At 47.2% G+C, this 21,809-nt stretch overlaps 2 protein-coding genes across 5 annotated transcripts in view; one reads left to right on the top strand and one right to left on the bottom strand.

The window, feature by feature from the left end:
- daam1a (dishevelled associated activator of morphogenesis 1a) overlaps positions 1-16,932 on the top strand; it is a 42,799-nt gene extending 25,867 nt beyond the window's left edge. For 3 of the 4 annotated variants that reach the window (XM_023825485.2, XM_072699127.1, XM_072699126.1), the window contains exons 4-26: positions 3,648-3,719; positions 4,185-4,279; positions 5,071-5,404; positions 5,559-5,669; positions 5,752-5,855; positions 5,939-6,005; positions 6,094-6,211; positions 6,377-6,515; positions 6,909-6,967; positions 7,079-7,266; positions 7,606-7,902; positions 8,789-8,896; positions 9,845-9,874; positions 10,736-10,833; positions 12,238-12,322; positions 12,512-12,618; positions 12,893-12,981; positions 13,152-13,320; positions 13,410-13,517; positions 14,343-14,403; positions 14,627-14,758; positions 15,246-15,416; positions 15,514-16,932. In XM_023825485.2, the coding sequence (XP_023681253.2) occupies positions 3,648-3,719; positions 4,185-4,279; positions 5,071-5,404; positions 5,559-5,669; positions 5,752-5,855; positions 5,939-6,005; positions 6,094-6,211; positions 6,377-6,515; positions 6,909-6,967; positions 7,079-7,266; positions 7,606-7,902; positions 8,789-8,896; positions 9,845-9,874; positions 10,736-10,833; positions 12,238-12,322; positions 12,512-12,618; positions 12,893-12,981; positions 13,152-13,320; positions 13,410-13,517; positions 14,343-14,403; positions 14,627-14,758; positions 15,246-15,416; positions 15,514-15,726 (2,955 nt within the window). In that variant the 3' untranslated portion in view covers positions 15,727-16,932. The remainder of the gene's footprint in view (positions 1-3,647; positions 3,720-4,184; positions 4,280-5,070; positions 5,405-5,558; positions 5,670-5,751; positions 5,856-5,938; positions 6,006-6,093; positions 6,212-6,376; positions 6,516-6,908; positions 6,968-7,078; positions 7,267-7,605; positions 7,903-8,788; positions 8,897-9,844; positions 9,875-10,735; positions 10,834-12,237; positions 12,323-12,511; positions 12,619-12,892; positions 12,982-13,151; positions 13,321-13,409; positions 13,518-14,342; positions 14,404-14,626; positions 14,759-15,245; positions 15,417-15,513) is intronic. The other variant, XM_023825486.2, reaches the window with a different exon arrangement.
- A 1,000-nt stretch (positions 16,933-17,932) lies between these two features.
- On the bottom strand, positions 17,933-21,112 carry gpr135 (G protein-coupled receptor 135). The gene has a single exon (XM_023825487.2). It carries the CDS (start codon positions 20,790-20,792, stop codon positions 19,416-19,418), a length of 1,377 nt encoding a protein of 458 aa, XP_023681255.1. The 5' UTR covers positions 20,793-21,112; the 3' UTR covers positions 17,933-19,415.
- Positions 21,113-21,809: the final 697 nt, after the last annotated feature.

Below are 21,809 nucleotides of genomic sequence, written 5' to 3'. Positions count from 1 at the left end.
GCTGCAGCCACTTAGCCGAGAGTGGTGGGTCAGGAGGTCATGAGGTCAGTGGGAGTGTTGTGATGGGCACATCTGTTCTTCTCCCACCCCCCCAAGAACACTAGACTCCTACTGCCTGACTACTGCTGGGGCTATGTAAACCGTTCATCCTGTTTGGTCATGTGGACCAATCAGGTTTTTGGGGGTGTGTCTAATTAGTGTGCTGCTCCTCAACAGGCGTGGTCTGCTGCCTCATTTGCTATAGTTGCCGGTGGGTTCCCAGGTTCTGCAGAGAGGAAATGTCTCTGGAGACCATCTGCGAGCATGCAGAAGCGATATATGAGAAGCTCTAAGGATCGGGGGGGGGTTTCTGGCCTTTCACTGTGGGTGGTTCTGCTGAGTCGGTGAATCGGGCAGCTGAGTCTCAGCTGAGGTAGAACTCCTTGGGTCAGGAATGTAAGAAGTTTCTTCTGTCACTGCTCTCCTTGATGTTAGGAGGCACCAACAGACAGCCTAGAGGAAATGTTTGGGACTGTTGTCTCATGTACACAATTGGGCAATATAGGAAGAAATGTACACCATGATCCTTAATTCTTTTTTTCAGTGCTGTGTTTGTGCATGTGCTCGTCGAGTGAAGGTTGCGTTGGTCAGTGTTGCATTCTGTGGATGAGCAGGCTTGTGAGATGGCCTTCTGTTGCCTGGGAGATGGTGAGCTCTCCCCCGTTTCCAGTGACCATGCGGAGATGACAGTTCAGTGCTGTATTTCACACGCAGTTGCCACTGCTGACCTCATCCCCGGAAACTAAATTTCAGGCACCCCAATCACTGCCTCATGTGACTCCCTCTCCTCAAGTATCATAGGAGATGAGTCTTTCTGGTCCTTTAGGGTTCCAGAACCCAGTCCCCCGGTGAAATAGATATCTATCCCCCATTCTGGTCTCGCTCTTAAATTTCTGCCTGTCAGTGCAGTCTTGGTCAGCAGCACAGCCGTCAGTCAGAGACGTTCTTGTACAGTTCCCCCATCCCAATATCCTCCTAAAAAGTGATTCATGGGACAGCCTGGCAGTGGTCCGGGAACGCGGCACCTGCTGGAAGCGGCATTCTGCATTTGGACAAGTTTGAAAGGTCTCTGTTTGACTTGGTGGGAAGGCACTTTGAAAGCAGATCCGACCATTTAGGGAGCCGCGGTGCTGAAACGTCGAACCCGGACACGCCAGCTGGGACCTGATTACGCTCCAGTTATGAGTGCAGGGGCGTCCGACGTGTAATGCTGGGGTCTGAACAGTGCGGCTAAAAATATTTTTAAGGATTGAAAGTGATCTGTTTAGCCATAGTCTGAAGTTCTACATTTAATAGACTGGAGGCAACTTGTGACTATGTGCTGATCTGTGGTTGAGGTCCAACACAAATTTCAGCATGATTAATGTCTTGGCTTAGCTATAGGCAGCCAGTGCTCTGAAGGGGGATGGCTATTCTCTGAGAACCGCTGGTCCGGGCGGTATGTCGACCCCAGCTTGCTGTCTGGCTACTGCACTGATGAGCATGACTCTGTGGTCTGATGAGGACTCCAGTCCTCCAAAGTCCATTGGTATCAGGAGAGGAAGCATGTGGGTTTTCCAGAACAAACAGGACGAGTACAGCCCACACAGGTGCAGCTCTTTTGCCCCCCCCCCACTGCCCCCACTACTTCATTCAACAGCCATTGTATTCAGCAAGACTCTGATCACTTCCCCAGTCAGCTGCACCCGCACCCCTGATTGCCTGTTTGGGTTGCATCGTCCCTCACTCACCACTTTGCTTCCTGCAGCATTGAGTGTCCCTGTTTGCTGCTGTTGCACATCCATTGGCATGCAAATTAACTATACACTGTTCCCTCTTGTTGACACACAGAACATTAAGGACCTTCAACAGACACAATAAACCGCAGATGTAGTACCGAGTGGCGGGGCACTCGTCTGCCAGTCCCGCACCCCGACTGTCCCCCTCCAGCTTCCAGCACTGGGGATCATTTAGAACTTGTGCTGGGTCTGGTCCAACTCCCCCATCCAACATTGCAGGGAAATTGCAGACCCCCGCTGTAATACAATGGCTTCGAGACTTGGTTTTGGACACTGACGTGTGTTTCGTCTGTTTGCCAAGTCGTTCGTTCTTGTTCTTTGGCCTGAGGAGTCTCCTTCCCCCTCTTAAATGTGAATGTAGACCAGTCTCTTATTGGTCAGTAAATTACAGCACAGCTGTGGGTTACAGCACCTCGTTGTGCTTTGCCAAGCTTTGCTCTGTAAGGGTGTATAGGATTCCAGTCTGGGAAGAATGTTCTGGAAGTAAATGGGAGAAGAAAACACCACAGTAGGCCTGCCCTTGCAGTGTGAACCTCAGCCAAACACCTGAGAAGCCTTTCAGGACTGTGCGCTCACTCAGAATTCCCCTTGTCTGCAATTTCTTCTGAGGTATCAGTTTAGAATCAGCGTTTACCCTTTAATATTATGTTCGGTGTATCCTCCCCTACGTACATGCAACAAAGTGTGCGCCTTTATCCTGCGTGCGTGCAGTGCAGGATGCTTGATCTCTGACCTCCTCACATTGATTCTTGCTGTTCTAAGCCAAGCATGTGAAGTAGTCACCGAATGCAGTTTGGGTTATGTTCAGGAAGCAGATCACCAAGTCTGGTGGCCTTCAGGGTGCTGGGGTGATGCCAGCCTTTGCAGGAGCAGTGACTTCCTGGCTTTTGCTGGGAACCTCCTGCTGTTATTCTGATTTGACCTCTTAGTCTGGATGAGCCGATTCAGAGGGTCTGACCTTCAGAGGGTCAGAGGGCTCTGTCTGGGGTCCCTTCTGCCCTCCTGTCGCTGTGCCTCATGATTGGCCTTTTCCCTTGTTCTTCCTAAATGTTATTGGGGCGGGTTGTTGCTCAGGAGGTTAGGACTCCTGTGATTGGAAGGCGGCCAGTTCAAATCCCATGGCCATGGAGTGATTTCAACTTTCGTCCCCTGAGCAAGGCCCTTAACCCCAATAGCTTCAGAAACTGGTTGATCCTGCTCTCTGTTGTACATCACTTTGGATAAACACATCCGCTAATTAAATGAAAGGTGCTATTGGTGGCAGAGTAACCAGGAGATGAAACGGTAGAATGACGCCGTCTTGTTAGGGGACTATTGGATGAGCTTTGTGATGACTCTTGAAGTAAATTCCATTTGTTCCCTCTAATATAAGAAAAATACACAGAAAATGTATGTTGCTGTAAGGTGCTAGTATAAAAAATGTCATGTTCAGGTGAGCATAGTTTGTCATCAGCCATAAAGAACGCATTCTTGGTGGAGTGTCACTGAGGACTGGCAGTCGGTCGTCCTTCTGCGATTGGCAGGTACCGGAGTGTGAGGGAACTGAGGCTAAAGCACCTCCACTCAATGTATGAAACGGCCAACACCGGCCAACATAAAGGTCCATGTCTCTTCTGCCCTAGTCTTTCACATACCTACACTTGAGTATAAAGGGCCACAATCAGTTCTCACCTGGTTAGTTGAAAAAAAATCTTAGTCTGGTTTTGTACTTTCTACTTCTGGTTTTTAATTTTAGCCTGAGAGGTTTTCGTTCGGCAGCCTGTGCCTTTTGGTGCTTCTTGTTGCTACGGTGTGATCCTCACTTAAAACCTCCCGATTCTTATGTTCCAGGAGCAGGAAGAAGACAAATCGGCCACAAGCTGGCCAGAGTTCTACATTGACCAGCTGAACTCCATGGCTGCTGTGAGTATGGTGGCCTTCTGGGTCCCAACTGGACCTCCCCAGGCCTGTTACATGATTCCATGATTTTCATTGCCCATTTAACAGTTTCTGTCATTTTATAGACCTATTTTCCTGCTTGTTGTAAGTGGCTCATTATTCAGAATTTGAGGGAAATTAAAGCTATTTAATGTGTTTTACTACCCAACATGAATGAGCTTGGCTAGGGGTGATTTTGTGGGTGATCTGATGGAATTTCACTGAAACCTGGGTATCCAAAGTCTACATTTTAAAACCACCATTAAAGGACACTGGTGACCACTGTGGGTAGAGACAAAGGGCTTAGCGTGATGGGCAACATGATGGACCGTAGCGTGTCTTAGCATTTTTGCTAGTTTCCCAGGACACCGGTCCTAAACCTGTTCCTTTTTGCCTGTGTATTGTGAGCTCAGAGACCCTGTTTTTATGGAGTCTTGATTGAATCAACAGAGGAAGACTCTCCTGGCCCTGGAGAAGGAGGAAGAAGAGGAGAGGAACAAGACTATTGAGAGCTTGAAGACGGCCTTACGGACACAACCCATGAGGTATTTGTGTGGCTGGGATGCACTCATATACACAGTGCGAGGAGTCCGGCAGCATTTGACACATTAGGAGTATGGGATGCTATTTGGTGTGTGTGTGTGTGTGTCCCCCCCCCCCCCAAAATGATGGAGACCAAAGTATTGACCTTAGGTTTGGAGACACAGTAGCAAGCGAAATGAGCCTACAGTAATGCACGCCTCAGCTGGGAGGGTGGGGGATCTCTTTGGGGTTCATCTGTGAGGAGAGTGGTTAACTGGACGTCAGTGGGGCTAGACCTTTGGATTTAGCAGGGATCTGAAGAATTCAGGGTTACCTGTCAGATTAGGACCAACCTCAGGCTTGCATGGTTGCTGAAATGCATTTTGGCATCTCATGTATAGTTGAAGGTCTTTTTGGTCCCTCATAAGGAGCAGGGCGCACTGTTTTCCATGGGCAGCCCAATCATGATTCATGCTTTCATCACTTATCCTTGCTGGAGCACTTTTGATGTCTGTCACAAAAAAAGTTTCTTGTGTTCATTCAGCACGATCACTGGGTCGCAAGACTATTGCTGTAGAATGATCCACTTCATGTTTAGTCTGCAGAGTTATGTGAAGCAGTCTTCAGCAGGTACCTAAGAAATGAGATCAAAAGCACTTTCTTAAACAGCTTTCTCACCCTTGAAAGGTTTACCTAAAAGGATTTTGACCATCAGCTCCTGAAATCAAAAGCATTTCTTCACCATTTTCACTCTTGATTTCTAACGATAATCCATCAGACATTTGATAATAATTATTCAATACTGGCCCTCCAGGTTTGTGACCAGGTTCATTAACTTGGATGGATTGACGTGCATCCTGAACTTCCTGAAAAGCATGGACTACGAGACCACAGAGTCACAGATACACACCTCACTCATTGGCTGCATCAAGGCCCTGATGAACAACTCGCAGGGCCGGGCCCACGTGCTTGCACACTCGGAGAGCATCAACATCATCGCACAAAGCTTGAGCACAGAGAACATCAAGACTAAGGTGGCAGTGCTGGAAATCATGGGTGCCGTCTGCCTGGTCCCTGGAGGCCACAGGAAGGTCTTGGAGTCCATGCTACATTACCAGAAGTTCGCTTGTGAGAGAACACGCTTCCAGGTGTGGACCTTGATTGATAGCACATTTAGTTAAATTGGCCCAATACTCCGTCTCTTTAAAGTAGTACTTGGGTGAGGCATAACCTGTGGGACTTGGTCCAAACACAGGGACAAATGAACTGATTGTTAAGAGCTCTATTTTCTCTTGTGGACAGACCCTGCTGAATGATCTGGACAGGAGTACGGGGCGGTACCGGGATGAGGTTAACCTCAAGACCGCTATCATGTCTTTCATCAATGCTGTCCTCAGCCAAGGAGCGGGGGAGGTGAGTACCCGGCTGCCCCTCATTTCCTACACAATAGCCCACTGTCTCTAAAATGACCCTGACTTTGTTGTGTGTTTTGCAGGAGAGTCTTGAATTCCGTGTCCACCTACGGTATGAGTTCCTCATGCTTGGCCTTCAGCCTGTCATAGACAAGTTGAGGTCACATGAGAATTCCACGCTAGATCGGTAAGTCTGGCCTCTGTCTCCTAATTCTCCAATTTTTCTCCCATTCAGTGGCTCTCGTTAAACCCCCATGTGATCTGTTGCAGGCATCTGGACTTCTTTGAAATGCTAAGAAATGAGGATGAGTTGACCTTGTCAAAGCGGTTTGACACTGTGAGTATCCACCTGAGTTATTTATTTATTTTTTTGTGCAAACTCATTGGCTGAGTTGAAGAGTGATGTCACTGTCCTTGCGGTATAGGTGCATGTGGACACTAAGAGTGCTACCCAGATCTTTGACATTATCCGGAAGAAGATGAACCACACAGATGCGTACCCACACTTCATGTCTGTCTTACATCACTGCCTTCTCATGCCTTGTGAGTGTTTCCTGCATTTGCTATAAAGAACTTAAACCAAGATCCCAGTGGTCTAGGTGGACCCTGAGATTAAGAGAGTTGGGTTCAGTCCATTGTGGCCCCGTGTCTTTTTGCTTCGTGTCTTGTTGTGCCAAACTGTTGAGCACCCATCTTCCACTCCTCTAGACAAGCGCAGTGGGAACACGGTACAGTACTGGCTGCTTCTGGACCGCATCATACAACAGATGGTCCTGCAGACTGACAAGGGTCAAGATCCTGACATCGCCCCATTGGAGAACTTCAACGTGAAGAATGTGGTGCGAATGTGAGTTCCAGGGCCAAAACACTTATGATGTATGCGAGAGTAGTCCTGGACCAAGCATTTCCTGCCTTGTCTAATAAATACTTGTATGTGTAATAAGACTTAAAATTGGAAAAGCGGAATGTATCCCTAAATCCTGCATCAGAAATTAATGTCAACTGAAGGCGGGTTTGACGAGTCTTCAGTTTTGCAAACACGGCATTAAATATTTTGCTCCTTACTGACTGAAACTGTCTCCTCTTATCCCAGCCTAATGTTCTGTATATACAAATTGCTGTCTAAGCTTTATTGAGGAGCAGCGTCTTCTCTGCATTAACTAGATGCTGCGTATTCTGTGGTATTGATTGCCCGATTGATTTTATGGCTCTGCATAACTAATGGTGCATCCCGGTGCAGGTTGGTGAATGAAAACGAAGTCAAGCAGTGGAAAGAGCAGGCTGAGAAAATGAGGAAAGGTTAGTGAATGAAGCTTTATCTCGAATGGTTTGTTTTGTGGCGATGGCGCGCCATTAGGGTTTCTGTCTGTGCATGACGTGGATGACCTGTGTGTCCTCCGACTCTGACAGAGCACCAAGAGCTGCAGGTGAAGCTGGAGAAGAAGGAGCGGGAGTGCGACGTCAAGACGCAGGAGAAGGAGGACATGATGCAGACGCTCAACAAGATGAAGGAGAAGCTGGAGAAAGAGGCCAATGAGCACCGCATGGTCAAGCAGCAAGTGGTTGACCTCTCCTCTAGGCTGCACGAGCTCAGCACTGTATGTCCACCTCCCACAATCCTTTGTTGCTGCCCGGGCTTGCCCCCCCTCCCCATGCTGTCTGCAGTCATATTCACTCACGTGTACCTGTGTTAGCCTCAGTTAACATCATGCGAGAACCACATGAACAGCCTACCCAGTCTTCATCCAAATGTGACAGTGTACATTGGTTATGGTCTGTCCTTGATTTTCTATGGCTTCCCAAAAAGCTCATTTACTGATGTTCAGGTTTGCACTGTAGGGTTTGTAGGTATCTGTGTTGGAGCTACTGAGCAAAGCCAATGTCCCTGATCCTTCACTGTGTTTTCTCTTGCACACGCTTGCATGGTGGTGTTCCAGCGACCGCCTCCTGCTGACCCTGGAAGCTCGGTCATTCCTGGAGCCCCAGGTGGACCCCTGCCCCCCCCTCCTGCAGGGGCCTCTCTACATCCACCGCCTCCACCTCCCGGAGGTGGCCCGCCGCCGCCACCACCACCACCCCCTCCTCCGGGCGGGCCTCCACCTCCTCCTGGTCCTCCTCCACTTGGTGGGGTTCCACCCATTCCTGGAGCCCCCCTGGGGTCATCTCTGAAGAAAAAGAAAATTCCCCAGCCGGGTAACCCCCTCAAGTCGTTCAACTGGGCAAAGCTGGCAGAGGTGAGTGTAATCGAAGTGATCAGAGGCCAAAAAATTTCTGCCAGCTCTGGTGTTTTTTTTTTGGGGGTTTTTTTTGCACTATTTATGCTGTTATTGCCGTTGTGCAAGGGTGTAGATTTGGTGTCAACCCTGGTAGGGACCAAATCAGCTCTGAACCCCCCCACCCCCCTAAACACGCACAGTACTCCCACAATATTGGTGGGGACATGTCCCTCCCCTCCATACCCAAATCAGCGCCATTGTCGTGCCAATAGCTGATATTATTTATCACTCGTTTATTTATTTATTTATTTTATTATTCACTCATTCATACTACTTTGTCCAGCTCTTCTGCTTCCATTTGCTCTAAACATCTGCATTGTCTGCTAATGTTGTCATTTCTTGGTTAATTTTTGCTTGTGTATTTGTTTATTTGCACTTTTCCTATCTGTCTCTGAACTTTATAGATATATTTTGTTTTACATGATGAATATGGCTGGTGTAACAAAGCTCCACTTGAGACTTGAAAAATGCTTGAAAATGAAAGTGCGAAATACGAGAAATTATTTGATATCTCTCTCATGCATATGTACTTGTTAGGTATGTCATGGAAATGGGTCTGCACACCCACATTTATTTGTTTGCATAAATTAAAAAATTTTTTCTTCTTAGAAATCTCCATAAAGTCCGTACATCAATATCAAGTTGACTTTACGAAGATTAACAATGGGGAAATTACGTGAAATATCTTTAGATGGGCTTGTGTTAAGATTCATTATTATTATTATTATTATTAACACTTTGTTCCTTCTGTTTTAATATTGTCATTATGTGAAATATATAAATTGATAATGAAATAAACACACTGTCTATGCTCTAATTTGACATGTGGTCTTTTTCCTTCCAGAACAAGCTGGAGGGCACCGTGTGGATGGAGGTTGATGATGCCAAAGTCTTCAAAGTCTTGGACCTGGAGGACATTGAGAAGACCTTCTCTGCATACCAAAGGCAGCAGGTAGAGTTTGGTTGCATCCCCCTCGGTTCCCCTATACAGGAGGACTATATGGTTCCCAGTCCCAACATAAGCACCACAGTGACCAAACTGTCTACCGGACACTTGTGCTATCCTGAGCATGCTATTGCTAGTTGCCATGGTTACCCATAAACATGCATGTTCTGGTGCATGTACCAGTGCAGCTGACTGAACAGCTTGGCTTCTGCTGAACAGTCCCAAGGTGCTCTCAGATGCTGGCGGCGTGCTTTGATAATGACAGAGGGCTTCATGGATGTTTTGAGCCATCTTACACACACAAGTGCTAGTCTGTTCAAATCTTGACTGATCTGTTGCTCGGAGGCACTTGATAAGTACTTTGGCTGGTTGTGTTGTGAAATCAGATTCCCGCTGCCTCATGTTTGCCTTTGGAATCTGTCCCTAGTAAAATCCTTGCTGGTTTCTGCACGGAACACCTATAAGTGTCCATTTGGAGACGTACACTTGCTGCTCATTTTAAAGATCTTTCAGCAAAATTCATTGATTTGAAAAAGACACTTGTTAACCCCGAAAGAAGGTTTACTGGGACAGTTTCTGAGACATGATGCCAGAAAACTTATCCAGTTCCACAACTTGCTCATGGTAACATGCTTATTTGCTTTTATCAATTTGTGGCTCAAAATTCAGTACTGAATTGAACGTCTGGACCAGATTTTGGCAGTTATAATGTTTAAATTGAAACATTCAAAGTTGTGGTAATGGGGAAGTTTTAACGATTGATTTTTGTTTTCCCCTCATTAAAGCAACAGTGATATTAATGATTGGCGTCATGCTCACCCACGGCTCCCTGCTAATTTGTTTCCCACAAGTCTTTGCTGTGGTCATCAGTGATTGCTGGCTTCTTTTTTATTTGCCAAACTGCACTTTCCTACTAATGAGTGCCTGCATTCTTCCTGCTGCCTGCATTTTCAGGACATCTATTTGGTCAATAACAACAAGCAGGTGAGTGACTGCCTCTGGCCCAGTGCCCTGTCCTTGTCTGTTCCCGCGTCCGTGTGCCGTCCAACTTGTCCCCTGTCTTTGTGTCACCCCTGTTGACGTCTGCGGTGGATAAGATCTCTGCAGTTTGTAGGATGTAGCTTATTGTCTGTTTGGTTGTAGCTGAGCCCGGCTGCTGTAAACTGTATCCCAGCTGGCTTGTGGGGGGGGGATTATGTTAGGTACAGTTTAACCCCATCTTTTGGTTTATTGGTTACCACTTCAGGATGTGTCTGTGTGCAATTAGCCGGCCGCCAGGCTTGTGGCACTGCAGCGATTTTTCCACAAACAGCTGGGGTCCTGAGGTGGTAAACGCTGCAGATTTCCACATGCTATAAAAGCGTACAGCCAGACGGGCCCCCAGAGTCCCGCACATCCCCTTTAAATGGGCTTCCTCTCCAGGTCTTTTCCACCCCCCCCCATCCAAAAAAGCTTGCCGGTCTGTCACGTTTGTGCGTTTGTGTCGTGTTTCTCTGAGTATTTTGTGATTTTTCTGTGAATTAAATACTGATATTAGTCTGCACGTACCTGGAGGTGAGTCATACAAAATGGTACGCTACCCCCCAGCAATGACCAGACCCCTTAAGGCTCACTGGATACCATGCTGCCTAATCCCTATTGTATCCCATTAAAGTCAATTTCTCCTGAGTTTAAGTAAATTATTGATGTTTGACATATACCCAGAATGCTCCAGGCTTGGGACGAGTATATCATTAATAGAAATGGGAGGGGTGGTGTGGCCCCCACCCTGCCCCACCCTGCCCCACCTGTTGACCTTGTGAGAGCTCCTTAACACCCTCCTGCTCCATCCTTTTCTCCCTGCAGAAGGAGACAGAGGATGACACCCTGACCTCCAGAAAAGTCAAGGAGCTGTCCGTCATCGATGGGCGACGGGCCCAGAACTGCAACATCCTGCTGTCTCGGTGAGAGTGTGACTCGCCTCACATGTGATGTCATCCGCATTTTAGTGTCTAATTATCCTCCTTACTCCACAATTAAGGAATTTTCTTTGTCGGCATTGTCCTTCTTTCCCCGTTCCCTAGGAAGTCATTTTTCACATCTGTCAGCACATTTTAACATCTGTCTGAGCCAAGAGCTATCTTTAACCTTTTCGTATGGGGATGGACTTGGCCCAGCTTCGTGGACTCTGGCCTTAGTCACGGCGGTCCCTGGTTTCCATGGCAGCAAACATAAACAGAGTGCTGTGTCTGTATTGTTATCATTAGGTTTTGTGTGTCCTTATCCCACAGCTATGACTTAAACCTGGAATCGCATCGCAGTCTGGTGATGCACGTTCCTGGGAGTGAGGTTTCATTAGTTCCTGAATTTGTGGTGTTAAAGTACAGCTTATATTACTAAGAAAATATATTATAGATTAATGTCCTGCAGTTACGTTTTCATTTAAAAAATGTGCCTGATCTTTAAAAAAGTTGTTGAAGGAATACTGGATGTCGTTATGTTGTGTTAAATAAGTGCTTGTGTTTCTGATTGGATCAGACACTGCTGTGTAACCCATGAGCAGTGAAACTGTGCGATAGGTCATCAGTGAACCTTTTCTAAGCTGCTATGACCATCAAACACCAGGGGAGATTTTAAACTAGTCAAAGTGTTTAGTCACTCTGAGCCAAAAGCAACCAGCCAGTGCATTTAAACTGGATGCTAGTTTCCTCAGTCGAGTCTGGTCTGGCATCAGCTGTGAGCTGCAGACCTTTCTGCTAAAAAGACATAAAAGCGACCACGATTAGACTTTAGCTTGTGTGTTTCCCGTTCAATTCTGTGCCATAAAGCATTCCTGTTATAGAAAGAGCCAGCTTGTTATCTGGGTTGCTGATGTCAAAGTTTGATGTTTAGGGTTGAGGTGGGACAGCTTGGGAAAGTGAATGTGTGTGTGTGTGTGTGTGTGTGTGTGTGTGTGTGGAGAGCTGGGGGCTCTGCTCTTTGCCTCCATTTTATCCTAAATCTGTAAACTGCTCTTGTGGGATGGAAAATTACAGAGATGAGGGTGGGACACATGTGTGTTTGGGGTCTGTGCTGACTGGGTGTGACTAGATATAGCTGAGGAATGTATGATCTGCCACAGTGGGGTTGAATGGGAGGGTGAGTGGGGCCCATTTTCAGGCATCAATGTGGGCGGGGCCAATTTCAGGCGATACGGTGGGGCTAAAAGTGATTGTGGGCGGGGCCCATTTCCCAGTTAGCATGGTGGGTCAAAGTGAGGGTGGGTGGGGCCCTGTTCGTGGTGGGTGGGTATTGTAGTGATGCTGCTGAAGTTACGGTCATATGGATGCGGCCATTGCTCCCTTTCTGATTGTACCTCTCTGTTGCAGGTTAAAGCTGTCCAACGAGGAGATCAAGCGGGCCATCTTGACCATGGATGAGCAGGAGGACCTACCTAAGGACATGCTGGAGCAGGTGGGTCTTTGCTTGCACTTATGGAGGAACTGGGGGGGGGGATTAAAGGTTTTAATGAAAAATTAAGCGGGACAACAACATCGGTGTTAGAGTTCAGTGTTCACTAGCCTGGACTTTGCAGCTGAGACTTAACTCGAGATCTGCGAGTATCTCTTCACTAAATACATATACTGCCACGTTCCCCGTCAGCTGCTGAAGTTCGTCCCCGAGAAGAGTGACGTGGACCTGCTGGAGGAGCACAAGCATGAGCTGGACCGCATGGCCAAAGCTGACCGCTTCCTCTATGAGATGAGCAGGTAGTCCATCCCTTCACCCCCCCCCCCCCCCCCCAAACCATGGAACACTATCTTCTGCTCCCAGCCATCATGATTTTGGATCACTGACATTCTTATTCAGGTGCACCGTCCTGTAAATATTGCAGATGTTTTTGTTTTAGCGTCGATCACGTGATTGCAGGATAGGTCAGGAATACGTTGCACGGAATGGAATGGATTGTGGTCCTTCGATTCCAGTATTCCAATGAAAACGCCCTGCCGAAAGAGCCTGTCTAATGGTCTTGTCCCGCTGCAGAATCGACCACTACCAGCAGAGGCTGCAGTCTCTCTACTTCAAGAAGAAGTTTGTAGAGAGAGTGTCTGAAATCAAGCCCAAAATTGAAGGTATGTGTGACACATTTTTGCATCCTAAGCAGAGGTTCTGCTGTAAAATCTGTGGCGTTTAAGTGCAAAGGTGAACAGAGTGAACCCAGTCATATGTCATGGGGTCCTGTGCTTACGGCACAGGGGAGTTAACACACCCAGGAAAGAAGCCTCCTTGTCCCCTCCTCTAGCTCTAAGCAAGGCATCCAAAGAGGTTCTGCACAGCCAAAACCTGAAGAAGCTGCTGGAGGTGGTTCTGGCCTTTGGCAACTACATGAACAAGGGCCAGAGGGGTAACGCTTACGGCTTCAAGGTGTCCTCACTCAACAAGATCGCAGACACCAAGTCCAGCATCGACAAGTAAGTCCAGGCCGGCTCCAAGCGCAGTGTGGCCCATCCAGTGCGGCGCGGCCGTAAGTGACAACTGCTGTGATGTTCACATCTTGCAGGAACATTACTTTACTGCACTACCTGATCACCATCTTGGAGGACAAGTATCCCAAGGTCTTGCAGTTCCAGGAGGACCTCCAGAATGTACCGGAAGCTGCCAAAGTCAAGTGAGAACTCACTGGAAGCCCGCCAAGTGGTGTTGCTGTGTTTCTGAATGTACCTCTTTTACAGAACATGAAATTCCCCCAGTGACGCTGCAGGGGGAAGAGTGAGATCTCCTCTCCTTACTCAGTCTTCGTTGGAACGTGTCTCTCTAAAGCATGAGGAGAGCTTCACAACAAAAACACCCCCAGAGAGCAGTGTCCCCTTCATAATCTTGCGGCCTTGCTCGTGATATTGGGGTTCAAATCCCAGCTAATCATCTGTAATCATCTGTACACATCTGTAATCCACAATTGTGTGTCTACAGATGCTATCAGAAAGCCTGCGTGTGTGTATGTTCCTCGTAGCTTTACACAATGGCCTGTCTGTGGACATCAAGAACAAGAGCGCCAGTGAGCGCCATTAGCACTGTGGCCTCCGTTGTCCTGCCTGCGATCGGAGCTTCCCTAACTTTGCCTTTCAAAGATGAGCCTTTTAGCCACATGGGAGTGAGAGGTCAGGGTCTGTCGGTGTTTGTTTGCTGCTGGCAGTGTGCCATCCTTAGCAGGCAGGGTTCAGGCATCTGCAGCGTGTGTGTTATGACTTCCTGCTGCTCTTCGTGACAGCGTGTCCCTGTGGTAGGACGTCATAAAACCGATCAGTGTCACACAGGCGGCGGACGTCCTGTTCCTGCCCGACAGTGAGCTTGGGAACAATGGCGCGGAGGAAATGATGTGTGCTGTTTCTCCACTTCCTGGCTCAACATGTGTTGCTTGGGGGGGTGGGGAGGGGTCATCTTCCCCATCTCCCCGCTCTGCTCCTTAACCATCTCCCTCACGTTTTTCCTGCAGCATGACAGAGCTGGAGAAGGAGATCGGCAACCTCCGGAGTGGCCTCAAGAACGTGGAGAACGTGAGTTCTGGTGTGGGGAACCACACTCACATGAACATCATGCTACCTAAAACAAACGGAGGGACTTGGAACCTTTTGACGCTTAAGTGCTTCTGTATTGATTATGAAGAGTAGCATGCATGTTACATGACTTATCTTTTGATTAGCAGGGTTCCCCTGTAGTTACCTGCCACGTGCGGACAGGGGCTCCCACATGACTTGGAGTCTCTTGCCCTTCTTGCAGGAGCTCGAATTTCAGAAGAGCCGTCCCCAGGTGACAGGGGACAAGTTTGTATCTGTGGTCAGCCAGTTCGTCACCGTGGCCAGTTTCAGCTTCTCGGATGTGGAGGACTCCCTACAGGAGGCCAAAGAGCTGGTGAATGCCCCGCCCACCTGCATCTATTTCAGAGGATGCTCGACCCCACCCCCCCCCACCCCACATCTCCCTATGTGGAAGGTGTTTCCCGACATGGCAGACATGGAAGGATGTTTGTGTAAGGTCAGCCTCGCGTTAATCCGACGAGCAGACAGGGCTCCCTGCTCCCTCCCTGGGCTCCTGAGTGTACGGAGCGTGACGTGAAGCTTGTGTCAGGATGGTCAACAGCGGGTGACCAGGTTAAGCAGCAGCTCAGCTTATGGCCAGTTCCCAACTGAAGCCCTTCTCTTGCACCCTTAGATGTGGCCCACAGGCTCCAGTGAAGAGTTCAGGGGTTTTGGTATTTAATATCAGTGGGCCTGCGCGCTTTAAGCTGTCAGGACCCCCACGTGTCAGTGGTGCAGGGGGCCGCTAGCCCTCACCCTCACCCACGAGTACTGCTGGGCTCCTGCTAAGCACCCTGTTCCTGGCCTCTCCGCCCCTACAGTTCATAAGGGCTGTCAAGCACTTCGGGGAGGATGCTGGCCGCATGCAGCCGGACGAGTTCTTCCGTATCTTCGACCAGTTCCTGCAGGCCGTCGCCGAGGCCAAGCAGGAGAACGAGAACATGCGACGGCGCAAGGAGGAGGAGGAGCGGCGCGCCCGCATGGAAGCCCAGGTGAGCCCCGCCCCCCTCCTTCCGCCATCCAGTCGCCCCCGACCGGTTCTGTGTGGTGCTTGATGGCATGCTCTGCTTCACCGTCGGACCCCCCCAGCTGAAGGAGCAGCGGGAGAAGGAGCGCAAGGCGCGGAAGAATAAGGAGAACAGCGAGGAGGACGGCGAGTTTGACGACCTGGTGTCAGCGCTGCGCTCAGGTGAAGTCTTCGACAAGGACCTCAGCAAGATGAAGCGCAACCGTAAACGAATCAATAGCCAGACGTCAGAGACGGGCAGCAGGGAGCGGCCAGTCACGAAGCTCAATTTCTGAGTGGGTGGGACCTCCGGCTTCTTTCTGGCTACCCATCAGAGGCACCTCCCTTCAGCCCCACCCCTGCCACAAATCACTCTTCTCGGGTCATGAACCGGAGCGGTGGGGGGGATGGGGGAGGGGACCTCTGCCCCCATGTCAGTGTGAGAAACTGAAAATGGACAATAAAAGATACAAAGTTGTTCTTTCAACCTCAGAAGCACACAGCTTAACGGTTACGTCTGTCTGGAAACAGACTACCAAAATATATATATCATTAATTAAAGGACATATGTTGATGAATCTGTCAAGAAAGTGACTCCATGGGTCCCACTGCAGGTCCCAAAGTCATGTGGGCTGTGCTCTCCCTGGCCCCGCCCAATCTTCCTAAGCAGGAAGTGAAATGGGCCATACCACTTAGGGGTGGTGACAGGGGTGCCGCTGGGTAACCCAGCATACCTTGTCCTTGCGTTTTCCACGCATGGGAGGGGGGGGGATTCTGTCCTGACCTCTGCCATCTCTGAGCCAAGGTGGGTAGGATATGGGACTCAGCATTCCTGTGCTTCCATAGAACATTCCAGACCGTCTGGCGTGGCGGGCTTGTTTTTAACCAAAGCAGAGCACAGCATATTTCTGCCATGTGTTACTCTTTTTTTTTTTAAAGATGATTTTTAAAAGTATACAGACATGTTTAAAACTACACTAGGCAATAGGACTCTGGTTTGGGTTGGAGTGTCACTGAATGAAACCAGTGAATTTTTGTTTTTGGTATGTATAGCCCAAAAGCGACATTTTTTTTTCTTCCTCACTCAAACACTGTGGACATAAAGAAAAGGTTCTATGCATATTAAAATGCAAAATGTATTTTTTTTCTGGTTTAAAGCGTGCGTGGGTGTGTGTATGTAAATATTCTAATACACATACTTTGTTGTACTTCAGATACTCAATGTATGTGTCTACATATGCACCCGGCTTTAAGTGTCATGTAAAAAATATGTATGTAATGATTAAAAAAAAAGTCCTATCTTTTTACCGTCGCGCGCCTTATGTGCCGATTTTCCCCCGAAGAAAGAGGGACAAAAAATTACGGACAGCCTTCTTTCATTGTGTAATACAATTTCCTTTTGTGTGTGTGGGACCTTTTACAAAACTTTTTTATTTAAAATTGCGTTGTAATGTGAGGTAATTGTTGCGTTAATAAGGAAATAAAGAATCTCGGAGGTGAAATTCTTTGTCCTTTTTCCTACTATTGCCTCTCAACGCTCTTAGTAAATCCGTATGTTAGGTCTACTCACTGTGGATTAAGAGCTCCCTCTGGTGGTCCCATAATTCATGATTTGCTAAGTAATTGTGTTTTTTTTTTTCCTTCAAAAAACTACAATGCCACCCGGACGCTCTTTTAAACGTAGTCTAGATAAACAGAGTACAGTGATTTGCTCTGTTATCCAGGAATGATTTCTAATGCTGACGTCTTACACCACAGCATGACTGTACAGTTTGATGTTCTAGACATTGTGTGGAATTTTTGAAAGCTTTGAGTCCAATTAATCGTTTAATCAGTCATTTTTAGTTTGCTGTGTTGGGACTCTGCATCTAGTATATTTTCATTAAAAGAGAATTTTTGAGTTTCTTCGTACATATATAGTGAATTGAGTTTAGCTTTTGATTAGTAGAGTGGCGAAAATTCATACCGATTTCGTGGAAGTAATTTATTCTTAAGATTACAGTTAAAACCGAGACAGAAATGTGTGCTGCTGCTGCCAGAGTGGGTTTTTTTTTTTTTTTTTTTAAACAAAGTGCCATTTCCAGGGATTGCCAATATCGATTTAATTGACCGCTGGTTCAAGGATATACATAAAAGCTTTGAAGGGGACACGGTTCATCTCATCAGCCCAGAGCTCCGTAAAGCTGAATGAAATTGAGTGTTTAGATGTTACAAAAGATGCATTTTACCCCGCCTGATTAAATGTCCCACCGTTGCCTCCAGAATTATACTTACAAATACATAGATTGCATTCATATATTACAAGAAATTTACATTTCTACTTGAACACAGATGAGAGAGAGGGAAAATTTAGCAGAACTTTTAAAATAGATTTTATGCTATATGTGACACGGGTGCCATCTGCTGGTTGTTGCCAGTAGTGAGTATTGTGTGTCCTCGCAAATAGCATTATAGTCCTATTATCCAGTCAAGAAACGACTGTTGATGGGAACGCACAAAACATTTCGTGAAGCATCAAACATTTAATTTTCATTTGCAAAATAGAATTTTACATCATTGGGTCACAAGCAGTTAGGCAATGAATTTCACTAACGTTACAAGCAGCAAAAAATAAATAAATAAATAAATTAACACTATATTCAGACAAAGTTTGAGGCGCCACGCCAATTAACATTCTAATTGGTGCGATGCCGGTACATTCTAGGAAATGTGCAAAACATTGTGCTTTAATTTGTCGGACACTCCAAACGTGATTTATTGTATCTGGGTGAGACTTGTTTGGTGAATCTTGTGACAACTCCTGTAATTGTGGTTTACATATTGTGATTTCATCCTGCAAATCATGTAAACAAACGTAGGCATTTCCGAACTTCCCTCACACTGCCATGGCATAGTGAACGGACCAGTCGCCCTAACGGTGGTAATACTGTCTCTCATCATGTAGCCCTAAATTTTTGTGAAAAGCTGCACAATAGAGCCTTAAAGTGTAATCTATTGACGGTTTGTCGATTTCGTTTTTTTTGTAATATTTATGTGAATATTCCAATGTAAAATGCCAATTTAGAGTGTATTTCCATGATTTACGTCGTATTGTCTGTTCTAAGTACGAACGTACGGTACACGTACTCTGCTGGATCTTCATTTCTATCAGTTTTGTAAGATAAATGATGCTTTTTAAAAATGTGCCTTCGGTAAACGTGTCTAAAATAGGCTAATACATGATAACTGGACGATAATCCTATTTTGTATTTGTGATGATGACCGGTAAGCGTCATTTTAAATACTTGTCAGATTATTAAACAGTTGTTTTGTCATTATAAAAACTGATCTCTGGCGATGATGGAAGCAAATGCTGTAGCCTGCTTTTCTGTAGAAAATAACTGAAAATTGCCACATAGTTTAACTTAAGTAGCCTACTAAATGTGGCAGCATTTTAAAGTAGGCCTACTGTGAATAAAATTCGTCCGTGGTGGTTTTGAAGAGCTGTTTTTGGTTAATTTACCCACAATGGTCTATCATCGGACACAATTAGGATTAAATAAAATGTACAGCCTGACCTGGGTTTAACTGGATTGTATTTGATAATGATGTAGGTTAAATATGAAAATGTTACTCTGATAGACAATTTTCTGACGTAGCAGTTCACGTGAAAAAAAACAAACATTTTTTTTTCCAAATCTTAACTTTCACAAAGCCCATGTGCGGCAACTTAACTAATTTTTAAAAATACCTTATCAGTTGTTATTTTATTTTGTCGCCTTCTGCGTCAGCTCTTCTTTCACAGTGTCTACCGATGCTCTGTCAGCTGTGTGAAATGTTGCACGTTTACCTTACAGAGAGAGTTGGACTGCGAGTCTTTTCGTTTTCTTGTAGGACATCATCACCCGCCTTCCCCGGGGGGTTAGTTAACCACTATTTTGGCACAAAACAGTCGTCTTTAATGATTTGCTATTCTCTGTAATTATAGGCGCAAAATTAGAGCAAATCATAAACTGGTGTCAGCGGTCTCTGTTTTGGCCACGACGGATTGCGACACCGTGTCGGGGTGACCGTCCCTGCAAAAGAGCACGGCCGGGTTTTTGCACGCCCACATGGCGATGTCTCCTCCGTTGGCCGGACTGGAGGAGGAGAGCCGGCTGCCCACCCCATGCCTACTGGCGTACCTGTCCCTGATCCTGTCGGCCCGCGATCTGGCGTCTCTGCTTCGGTTTTGCGTTGACAGGTAGGCGGCCACGTTTCTAGTTCTGTATCCCTCCTCCCTGTTTCGTCCCAGAAGCATGGATATGTTCGGGTTTCTGATTACGTAAATCAGAGGGTTGATGGCCCCGTTTGCCCAGGCCATCCATATGGCCACGGTGTCCATCACGGGGCTGAACGTGTAGTTCCCCATGGCCGTGATGATCCCCATCAGACAGTATGGCCCCCAGCAGAAAATGATAAACACTATCATGATGAGCACCGTGGTGGCCGTGCGCATCTCGCTGTAGAAGCGGAGCAGGTGCGCGTACGTGGTCACCGGGCGCACTCTGATTTCTGACAATCTGACTGTCTTGCAGATGTTATAGTGGCAGAAGCACATGAGGGCAAATGGGAGCAGGTAGCACACCACGATCAGGGATATGCTGTAGGCAGCGCCCATTCTCGAGTTCCCCGAATGGAAGACGTACATGCAATGGTAAAAGCCTCGCTTGTGAACCACCAGTTCTTTGGATGTCCGTAACACTAAGTACCACGGCAGCGAAAACAACACCGCCGTCACCCACACCGCCACCAGCAGCTGGATGGCTTTCCTCTTCCCTATTTTCTCCTGCGGCTGCCTCACGATGGCATAATAACGGTCGAAGGAGATCAGGGTCATGGTGAGGGTGGAGATGATGCCGAAGCAGGTGTTGAAGAACCCGTTTGCAACGCACAACGGGTCCCCGAAAATCCAAAAGCCGTCTCTGCTGAAAAGCATCATGAATGAAAACGGTAAGCAAAGAATGGCCGTGAGGAAGTCGGATAGGGACAGGGACATGATGAAGGCGTTCGTTACCGTCCTCAGTTGTCTGTGCTTTATAATGATGACCACGACGGCCGAATTGCCTAAACTTGACAAGAGGAAAATTGCCAGGAGGACTAGCGCCTGGACCGTCACCGAAATGCCGTGGAGGATTGGACTCGCTTCCGCGCCCCTGGCCGGTCCAAGTCGCCGGTGCGGTTCGTCTTCCGCGGTGTGGTTTCCAGCGCTGCTTCCGGTGGCGAGGCCGTTCAGGACAGGAGACAGGGAAACGATGTCCAGCATCAGATCCCTCTCCGATGCGTCGTCTGCGGATGTGCTGTTGCTGGTGCCGAGCAAAGCCGTGTTCATAGACCAATCCATCGGACACGACTCGGGGGCATCCAATGCATGGATGGGGACACATCCCTTTTGGGATATTGCCAGCAGCCGATCAGCATCAACTCTTCAATGGTGCACGTGTGTCTTAAGCTTTACCTAGATTCTCCCACCGGATCTCGTCGCAGAATTGAGAAAACAGTCCCCGGATCATGCATCTGTCTGCTGTGCCTTTCTGTATCCCAGCAGTTTGTCTAGAGAAGGCTCTCCTTTTCATCGAATTAATCGCTTCCCTCAGTCACTCCCAGCCTGCGCCTGCCCCTACACTCATGTTTTGGTTACTCTGCTTCTCCCTATGACGTTGCGACCCGTTGCCAGGGTACCAAAGAGGACCCCCCCCTCCTCTGTAGTATTACGCACTTTAATATTAAACGCTACATTTTACAATTATTTCTCAAGCATTGCGTGGGAAATGGGCATAAAAGTCCAGTAGGGTTAGATTTTTCGTGGTGGAAAATGCCTGGTGAATTGAGATTTATTATTTGTGCTGGAGTGTTTCATTAAGAATGATATATCTACTGATGGCATGTTCTGATGTTTTAAGTTATATGACGAAAACAACATTTTCTACCGCATACCCAACCTCTGTACAATAGAACATGTGTATATCTACACACTAGATGATCACCTTTTTGTCAGCCTATACACTGAACGGAGCTGGTACACAAAACACTTGGTACTTAAGCTAGGCGTCCCGTAGCTGTGTGGCTGGATACAAAGAGTAATAAAAGCCCCCCACCCCCCGAGAATATCAGTTATGTTAAGAAGTAGTTCCATTGGTATCGATCAACTATCCAATCCACCACCATTTTCTGGGGAGTTTTTGCTGATCAACACGGATGAGATGATATAATAAGGCCTGTTCCAGCTTAATTTTATGTTCTAATTAGCCTAAATGTGCCGGAACAACATGCCCAGTTTTGTCTGCAGAGCAATCCGAATTCGTATAGTTGTACGTCACAATGAGTCGAAATAAGATGTGTTCTCGTCAGATGACCTCTC

The sequence above is a fragment of the Paramormyrops kingsleyae genome, chromosome 14, assembly GCF_048594095.1.
Source record: "Paramormyrops kingsleyae isolate MSU_618 chromosome 14, PKINGS_0.4, whole genome shotgun sequence".
Classification (NCBI taxonomy): domain Eukaryota; kingdom Metazoa; phylum Chordata; class Actinopteri; order Osteoglossiformes; family Mormyridae; genus Paramormyrops; species Paramormyrops kingsleyae.
Note: the sequence above shows the minus strand (reverse complement) of the source record. Positions and strands in the feature narration are given on the sequence as shown.

Bases quoted from the DNA above. Each gene is read 5' to 3' on its own strand.
- gpr135 (XM_023825487.2), bottom strand. From the start codon at position 20,792: ATGGATTGGTCTATGAACACGGCTTTGCTCGGCACCAGCAACAGCACA.